This window comes from Peromyscus maniculatus, chromosome X, assembly GCF_049852395.1.
Source record: "Peromyscus maniculatus bairdii isolate BWxNUB_F1_BW_parent chromosome X, HU_Pman_BW_mat_3.1, whole genome shotgun sequence".
Classification (NCBI taxonomy): domain Eukaryota; kingdom Metazoa; phylum Chordata; class Mammalia; order Rodentia; family Cricetidae; genus Peromyscus; species Peromyscus maniculatus.
The window spans coordinates 83,444,647-83,453,242 of record NC_134875.1 but is presented as its reverse complement, the minus strand read 5'-3'; the positions used below and the strand labels follow the sequence as shown (position 1 = coordinate 83,453,242).

General features: G+C 56.7%; 1 protein-coding gene across 4 annotated transcripts; it reads right to left on the bottom strand.

Annotated features, from left to right (window-relative positions):
• Positions 1-2,145: 2,145 nt before the first annotated feature.
• On the bottom strand, positions 2,146-7,256 carry Cited1 (Cbp/p300 interacting transactivator with Glu/Asp rich carboxy-terminal domain 1). Of its 4 annotated transcripts, none has more exons than XM_015989446.3 (4): positions 7,096-7,223; positions 5,522-5,629; positions 3,371-3,495; positions 2,146-2,826 (listed from the first exon to the last, which is right to left on the bottom strand). In XM_015989446.3, the coding sequence occupies exons 2-4, from the start codon at positions 5,538-5,540 to the stop codon at positions 2,218-2,220; spliced, it is 753 nt and encodes a 250-aa protein (XP_015844932.1). In that variant the 5' UTR covers positions 5,541-5,629; positions 7,096-7,223; the 3' UTR covers positions 2,146-2,217. The 4 variants fall into 4 exon arrangements, with proteins under 4 accessions (XP_015844932.1, XP_015844933.1, XP_015844934.1 ...); XM_015989447.3 differs by lacking the exon at positions 7,096-7,223 and adding an exon at positions 5,777-5,915; XM_015989448.3 differs by lacking the exon at positions 5,522-5,629 and having other exon boundaries at positions 7,096-7,256.
• Between the last annotated feature and the right edge of the window lie 1,340 nt (positions 7,257-8,596).

The following is an 8,596-nucleotide window of genomic DNA, read 5'->3' as shown; positions in this document are numbered from 1 at the left end:
GGCATAGAATCTGGCTAGACTCATGTTTTTCAAATGCTCCAGCAGGGAGGGACCCTGTCTAATACATCTTATCACTGCACCACACCCTGCCCCTGTACCCACATGCTGCTCCTGGGTCACTAGGAGCTGATTTTTAAAATTATTTATGTGGATGGGGGTTTTGCCTGCATGCATGCCTGGTGCCCGTGGAAGCCAGAAGAGGGTATCAGATCCTGGGACTGGAGCTACAATTGGTTGTGGGCTGCCATGTGGATACTAGGAATCAAACCCGGGTCTTCTCAAAGAGCTTTTAACCACTGAGCCATCCCTCCAGACCCTGCTGAGTTATATTTTAAAAAAAGAAAAAAACAAGTTTCCCCCCCGTAGGGATAGATACATCTTCATATTAAGGCTGAAAACAGGGTTGGCAAGGATGCCCCAGGAACAGATAAACAGCTATTTCTCTGGAGGACCAGAGGCAGTCAGGATTAAGGGGGAGAGTAGGACAAAGGGTTCTTTAGCCATATCTGGACTTTCTTTCTTTAATTTTTTTTTTATAGAGATAAGGCCTTTCTCTGTAGCCCTGGTTGGCCTGGGACTTGCTATGTATGCCAGACTGGCCTCAAACGCACGGAGATATGACTGTGTCTGTCCAACCCAAATTTCTATTTCTTAATTGTTGCTTTGATTTTCGCAGTGCTGGGGATGGAACCCAGGACCACGTGCATGCTGGGCAAGTGCTCTGCCACCAAGCCACATTCCCTAACCCCTCCGACTTTTTACAAGCTTCTACCATATACTTATTGCTTGTGAGATTCGAAAATAAATAAAGGGACCAGTTCAATACTAGAACATCTTCCCCAAACATCCCAGGTAGATAGCGCTACTTCTTTTTCTGGGATCACATAACACTGTTTCTTGTGTTCTGGAGAATACAAGATTTATTGCAGTGTTTGTACCCTTCTTTCTTGGAGATGGGAAACACCCTCAAAGGCACAAACTTGATCTAATTCTTGTTGCCAGTGTCTAGCCAAGTGCCTGACCCTGAGCAGGTACTCAGAGAGGGTTGAATTCAATGAGTGCCTTTAGTAGGAGGATTCTTGACTGTGCTCACATGGGACAAGCCTCATGATGTTCCGAAATGGCTAATTAGTAATGTTCAGTGGCCGAGGAAGAACACCTTCAGGACACTGACATGTGGGCAGCAGTCTCCAGCCCTGACACGAGGCTAGGGCTGCATTATGACCCAGGATCTGGCTTAGTGTCCTTACCTTGTCACCTGGCATTCTTTTGAAGTCATCGCCTCAAGAGATCTCTAAACATTTCGAACTTGTCAACCCTGGGTCGCATTTGTACTTTTTAGGTTGGAGAGGCCTACCTCACACAGGGTAGGCCAAGGAGGTAGGAATTAGGGGACACACAGCCCAGCTCAGAGTCTTCTAGGCTTGGAGGGGAAGAACAAGGAGTTGTCTGAGGGGCTTGAAGAAGGCACCCAGAATCATGTTTTAATGACAATATCTGAATGCTTGGTTATAGAATATTTGGCCTTATCTATCTCATAAAGGCAAAAGGGTAAAGGAATAGCCCTAAATGGGTCAGTTAGATTGGTGACTTAAAAAATTTATATGTATGCATTTTGCCTTTATATATGTGTACCACATACATACAAGCCTGATGCTGGAGGTCAGAAGAGGGTGTCCGATCCTCTGGAACTGGAATTATGGATGGCTGTGAGCTGCCATGTGGGTGCTGGGAACTGAACCCCAGTCCTCTGCAAAAGCAGTAAGTGCTTTTAACTATTGGAGCACTGATTCAACCCTGGATTGCTGGCTTTTAGAGTTGGGAGCATATGCCAGGTAGCCAAGGGTGTGCCATTGCCAAGGAAGCCACAGACAGATTTGAAGCAGCTTGTCTTCCAAAAATGCCTTGAGCACCAGCTCCTGTGCCCAGCCTTCAACAGGACAGTGTCTGTGGAGTGTTAGGGAGCTGAAGCTAAGTTCCTGGACTCTGGAGGCGAGAAGGGCAGGGGTGGCAGCAGCAAGAGTTCTGAGACCACCTGTGCCAGCCCTCCCCACACCCCTCGGTCTTGCAACCCGGAATTACCAAGGCTATCCGAGTGCCCGCCACAACTTTAGACCCCCCATGAAGAACACAGCCAGTCAGCTATCTCTTTGCAAGTTACTTTTATTTACAACAGAATTGGTGGCTTTGTTCCTCAATTTTTAGGGACACTCGGCATCAGCAGCCAGAGGGAAAATCTGCAGTGAAATCAAACTCATTCTGCCCCAGCCACAGCTCGGGAAGCTCGTTGGCTCGGTCTAGCCCGAGTTCCACCACCAGAGACATCAGCACCTCCTCATCCACTGGGTCAGAATCAATGATAGCAGGGCTCTGGGCACCAGCAGGAGGAGTGATTGACCCTGACCCTCCCGCCTGGGCCTGGGCCTGAGCCTGGGCCTGAGCCTGGGCCTGGGCCTGGGCCTGCACCTGGGCCTGCACCTGGGCCTGTGCCCCAAGGCCCCAGTTTTGCATGGGGCCCGCCTCCCCTGCTTGGCCCGGACTGGCAGCAGCAGCCGCTGCGGCCCCTTGGTACTGGCTGTTAAGCTTCTGCAGCTGCATGCTGGCCATCAGGTGGGGGGCAGCGTGCAGGTTGAAGGGTGGGGGTTTGGTGGAAGGGGTGGCAGTAGGAGAGCCCATTGGAGATGCTGATCCAGAGGAGCCGGCGGGAGCCCCATTGGCTTTGGCTCCATTTGAGGTCACCCCGGGGTAGTGCAGGATGGCCACTGCTTTGCGGTCTTTCACCCCGAGGTTAGAGTAGGCCAGAGAATTCATCTCCTGGTTGGCATCCTGGAAGACAAGAAGGTTCACCATAGTAGCCCCCCTCCTCCTGGTGTTCTCTTTGGCATTCATGGATCTGGAATGCTCCTGCATGGCCTGCATTTGGTGCTAATGGTGAGCAGGTGGCAGGAAGAGGCCCTGGCCAGTTAGGATCGTGAGTTCAGACCTCAGGTGTAGTCCCGGACAAACCATTATCCGAAGTGGGCCTCCCTCCCCTGCTCCTCTCTGTGCCCCCCTCCCCCTCCCCGTGTAAAAAGGGCACCCCTTCGTCCCTCTTCTCAGCCTCACTACAGTCTCTTTGCCACAGTGGTCTTGCTCCAACTCTGCTTCTTTGCTCCCTTCCTGCTGTCTGCCTTTCAGGACCCCTAGTGAGTTCAATTCGACCACTTTCAGACAAAAGCTGTTCTCATTTTTCCCAGACAAAGCCCGCTGTATCTTCTCTTCAAGCACACTGGCTACGTGCCACACCCAGGGAGACCTGGCGCATGACCTCCTCCCCTAAAGCCCATCTTCCCAGGCCACAGTATCTCCATCTGTAGGTGGCAAAACTTACCTCCTTCGCAGAGCTGCTACCACCCTTGACGTCAAGTGCAGGCCTTGACATAGTTGGCATTTCAGAGTCTGGGCAGAAGTCAGATAAACCGGTGGGAGTTGAGGCCTCCAGCTGGAGCTGTTGGTCTGTAAGTCAAAGAGAAGAAATGATAAACGCGAACGGTTATCTTGACAAAGGAAGCACTAGAAAATTCGAAGCCAGGGCGAATCCATTCAGCTACACAAAGACGCTGATCTGGTGAAACTCAAAACAGAGAACACCTGAGCAGGAAGCAGAGACAGAGCTGGACCTCTGACCTGGGGCCAGAAGTGTGCTCTATTCAGCCAGGGGTCAATGACGACCCACAATGCCAAGAAAGAACGCATGAGCATTTACTCATACAGGTTATTTCCGAGTCCAGAGGTAGGGGAAGCACTACTCCTGATTCCCAGAGCAGGCATGTCCCTGAGAACACAGCGAACCATGTCAGTGGACCACTAACACCCAGGTCTGGGGCCCACAGCCCTGCTTGACTGAAGTACAAACAGCGCTCTGAGGTAACCCTAGGCGATCCCAGCCATCTCTCTCAAGACAAGGGCGCTACCGCGCGTCGTCGTCAGGAGGGCCGGCACCGCCATTACTTCAAGTGGGACTGGGGAAAAGTGAGAATCCAGGAGAAGGATGACCTAGAGTCTCTTGGGGCATGCCTATAAGAAGACAGCAGACCAGGGTGTTTTGGAGGCTGTGAGGCAGCAGGAGCCGCAGAATAGCTGGAAATAGCTCAGTTCTTCCATGTCTCAAGCCCCTACAAGACAGCCCCTAGATTGGGCTTTCCCAGGACAACTGTCCCAGGGCCCAGAGCCAGGCCACACCCATGTGTGGATGAGAGAAGAAAGAATTCTTCTTGGAGGGAAAATCCGATGGTTTTCAGCCTGGAAGCAGCAGCAGCAGCAGCAGCAGCCGTTTGGAGAGCAGCATCTAACAGTCCGTTGCCTGCCGTATGTCTCTCCTGACCATAGGCCAAGTCCTCATACCTGAAATCACTCAGATGGCTTCTAAAGAAATGATTCTCTTGCCCAAGTGCCAACGAGACACGAGAATGAGAGAAAAAACAAAAACAAACAGAAAACCACCTCAAACTCAGAAAATTAAAAATTCTTATTTTCCTGGAAGCGTATATTTGACACCCGCATATATTCTAGCATTATCGTCTTCAAGAACCCAAGAGTCATTTTCCCAAAGAGGCTAGAATTTGCTGGGACTCTACCTCCCTGTTACCTTAACTCCGCGGCTGTTAAGAATGTTCTGGATTCTACAGGTACCACTATCGTTCCCCTCCCCCCGCCCCCCCCCCCGCCCCTCAACAACCGCCCTACGGGGGGGGCGGAGAGAAGGAAGCTAAAAAGAGAAAACATGGAGGGGGCACTTGCTGGGGCCCACAGCCCTGCTTGACTGAAGTACAAACAGCGCTCTGAGGTAACCCTAGGCGATCCCAGCCATCTATCTCAAGACAAGGGCGCTACCGCGCGTCGTCGTCAGGAGGGCCGGCACCGCCACTACTTCAAGTTCCTCATCGCCTCACCTTCGCATCCATCTTCTCTCGCCCGTACGCCACCCGTACCCGAATGTCCAAAAGAAAACAAAAAAAACCCCCCAAAAAACCAAAGCACCCCAAAGCAACACTAATGGGGGACGAAAATATGAGGAAAAGTGTGTGTGGTGTGGTGGCGGCTCGCCGGGCAGGCCCTGGTCACACTCCCCTCGAGGCGCGCCAGCCCGCTCGCGGAGCCCGTCTGAGGGGCGATCTTATTTCCGGCCCCCCACGGCCCCGTCCTCTATCCCCCCCCCCACTCCACCCCCTCAGCCCACCTGAGGGAAAAACTTGGCTCGCGAACGCCTGGGCGAGCCACTCGGTGCCCACCGCGAAGCCGCGGCGAGCCGCCGCCAAAAGCCGCGCAACAAGTGCCGGCTCCGCGGCTGCCGCGCCTCCCGCCGCCCGCCCGCCGGGCTTCGCCTGGCCGCCCTCCTCCTCCTCAGCCCCGGTCCCGCGCTGAAGGAGGGTGAGGAGCGGCGGGGGTGGGGTGGGGGGGAGTCGGGGGGGGAGAGAGAAGGGAGCGGCAGGTGGGGGGCCTTGAACCTGTCCCGGGAGCAAAAGTTAAAAATGGCACCAACCGGTCGACTCCATCTCCATTGCTACTGAGAAAGCTACCCAATCCAAAGGGCGCTGCGGCTTGGCTTGCTCGCCCTCCAAGCAGCCCCGTCAGCCTCGCCACCTGAAAACTAAAGGCCCGTTGTTTACCAACAGCTCGCCGGGCCTCCTCGACGCGCCCCGGCGACAGCCACCGGCGCGGAGCTTGGCCGCACCCGCAGCCCCGGACCCCGGGCTGGAGCGAGCAGCCGGGCCCGAAAGCGCGAAGCTTCCGTTACCTCAGGTGCTCGGGAGCGGACTGGCGACGAGGCACGGGGTCTCCGCGTCAGCGCGACTTGGGGGACCCGCAGCGTCTCCGCGCGCGGGGGCGCACTTTGGCGCCAGTGGCAGCGCCTCGCGCGCCTCGCCGACACTTCCGAGCGTCCTCGGAGCGTCCGAAGGCGCCGCTTGCTCCCGGCCCGCTCGCGAACCTTCGAGGGTCCCAGAGGGGCCAGAACTTACCCAAGGTCACAGCGCTCAAAGTGGCGCGGCCCCGACTTAGCTGTCCCACCCCAGGTCAGGCGCCCCGCGAGGCAGGGGCTTGGGCGCCGCCGCCGCCGCCGCCGCCGCCGCCGCTTCCCCTTGGAGAGGGGCGTGTGCGCGGGGGCAGGGAGCGGGGTCGGCTGCCCAGGGGAAAGCAAGTTCCCCCGAAGGCTCCAACTTCCAGCCCGCAGCTCGGCGGGACCCGGCCCGGAGCCCCCTCTCGCTTCCAACACCCCCCCCCGCAAGGAAACGAGAGCTTTTGTGCGGGGGGCCCCCCGAAGCGGCCTGATGCAGTCCGGGCTATTGGCAAAGTCGGGGAAGCAGAGCCCCCAGAAAGCGCGGGCGCGGGAGAGGAGCTGCCGAGGCTTCCTCCGGACAAGTGGGCGCCCGGTCCCGCCCGCTGCCGTCCCCCCCACTCCCGGCCCGGCACCTCCAGCAGCAAACAAGTCCCCCAGCCCCTCGGCCCGCTCGGCCGCCGGCCGGCCGTTGCCCTCGTCTCCGGCTGCCCAGCCCAGCGCCCTGCCCGGCGGCCCGGCTTACCTCCGCGAAGCTGCCTGCCCGGGAGACAGGGAAAGCTCGCTGGGGGCTGAGGATCGGACGAAGGGGCCGAACCCCCCGTCCCTTGGCAAGCTGGCCACCGCCGCCGCTCGCTTCCGAGTCCCGCGGCCGGCCGCACAGGCACCCGACCCCGGGGCGCTTGGGAAAAGGCTGCACAGCCGCGCCGCGCCGCCGCACCGCACCGTGCAGCGCCCAGCAGCCCCGGCCGGCGCTGGTGCCCGCCCGCAGCTTCGGCGCCCGCCGGACTCCGAGGCGGTGGCGTTAGCAGCCACCACGTTTGGGTCTGGGCGCGGGGACCCGGCTCTCAAGCCCCCATTGCCGCCCGGAGAGCCCTGGCGCACAGGCACACGGCTGCAGGCTGGCCTCGGCTAGGAATCCCAGGAAGGACAGACCCTTTTCCCCCCGTTTTTTCCCCTCTCCCCCCAATTTTCACGTCTTTATAACTGGCTTAGGGCATTATTAGCACATGTCCTGGATCGTGGGCGAGTTGGTGGCAAAATCTGAACTGGATACTTACGGAGGGCCCGAGAGGGTGCAGTGCCTTCCTCCAGTCTGGTCCTCCTGGCTGGGAGCAGCCCCGCGCCGATAGGCTGTGGGAGGAGCAGCCGGGCGGAGCGAGCCTCCTCACCGCAGCTCGGCAGCGCACTTCTGCAGCTGTGCCGCCGGGAACATTTTATAGCGGCGGCTGGCGTGTGTGGCCCTTTAAAGGCGCTCGAGCTGGTGCAGTCACCGTGGATCTTGTGAAAGCGAAGGGCGGGCTAGGGAACGGAGTCCGTGCGTCCCCCTCCTGTCCCTCAGCCCTGGGGGCACGACGCAGCTACCGGGGTGGGGCTGATGGCCCCAGATTAGGGTCACTTCTGTCCCAGTGCCCTGGCCCGTATCTATGTTTCTAAAACTGATGGCAGCCCGAACCCAGGACGTGGGCTCTCCCCACCACCCTGCATGGACTTGCCCAATAAATTCCACTTAGTAATTTCACCGAGGCGAGGGAGAGCTGTTAGTGTCTGTTTTCTGACCTAAATCAAGCGGGTGGCCAGGACGGGCTTCAATGGATAGAGAGGAGAGCTTGTTGGCTTAGGGAAAGACCCAGAGGAGGGACTCGCACTCGGGACGGGGTAGGCAAGCACGGTCTTAGTTTTCTGCAGGGCTTTCTCGGAGCCTGTTTGCCCTCTTCAGGCTACGTCGCCTGGTCGTGGAATGGCTGAGGTTGGAAGGTGCCTTTCCTCCTAAACTCCCTACATTTTGTTCAGGGCCACTTAGAGGGATCATATGGCAGTCGTGGCTTCCCTCAAGGCCCAGGGTTGGTTTCAAGGCTTTCTGTCCTGTGGTCATCCAGGGCAGAAAGAGGCTGGCAGGATGCAACGACGCTGAGAAATGCTGTTTTACTGGACCGTGGGGCTAGGTGCATGAATGCAACTCACATGGCTCACGGAAAAGCCAAGAACAGGCAGCGGGTTCGAAAAGCTTGCCACAGAGTTCGCAGAGATTCCTCTTGCCTTCCCACGATGCCAGGTTATTTTATTATGATTATATAATTATTCACATCTAGCAAGAACAACATCTTGCACTTGGAGCACATCTCTCTTGTGTTGGTACGTTGTCTTACAAATCCTTACTGAAAGAGATCTGTGGCTTCTCATTTCAAAGCATGTTCCCTGTGGCTGGAAACTCCCACCTCACCCCTTTCAGGAAGGCCACCAAGATTATCCCCCTCTAATCAAGCCCCCCACTCTCATCCTCACCCCCTTCCACCCCTTCATTCAACAACTCAGTTTTTACACTATTTGTGAAACATGGTCTTTTGAAAAAGTACGATGTTAAGGAAACGGGGCGGGGTGGGGGGGAAGGAATGTTACAAAGACATTTTTCCTGTGTGTCTTGTGTCTTAATTGGCTCCGAAGACCTGAAGATCCTTTTTTTTCTTCTTCTTCTTTTAGGATCGCAAGTGCCCCGAATTTGCTCTTCTAACAGAGTCGTGTTTGTTGATGGAATGACCGACCGGCTTGCTGACAAAGAGG

Bases quoted from the DNA above. Each gene is read 5' to 3' on its own strand.
- Cited1 (XM_015989446.3), bottom strand. The intron at 2,827-3,370 runs GTAAGTTTTGCC...CTTGTCTTCCAG, and splicing joins GTAGCAGCTCTGCGAAGGAG to GATGCCAACCAGGAGATGAA.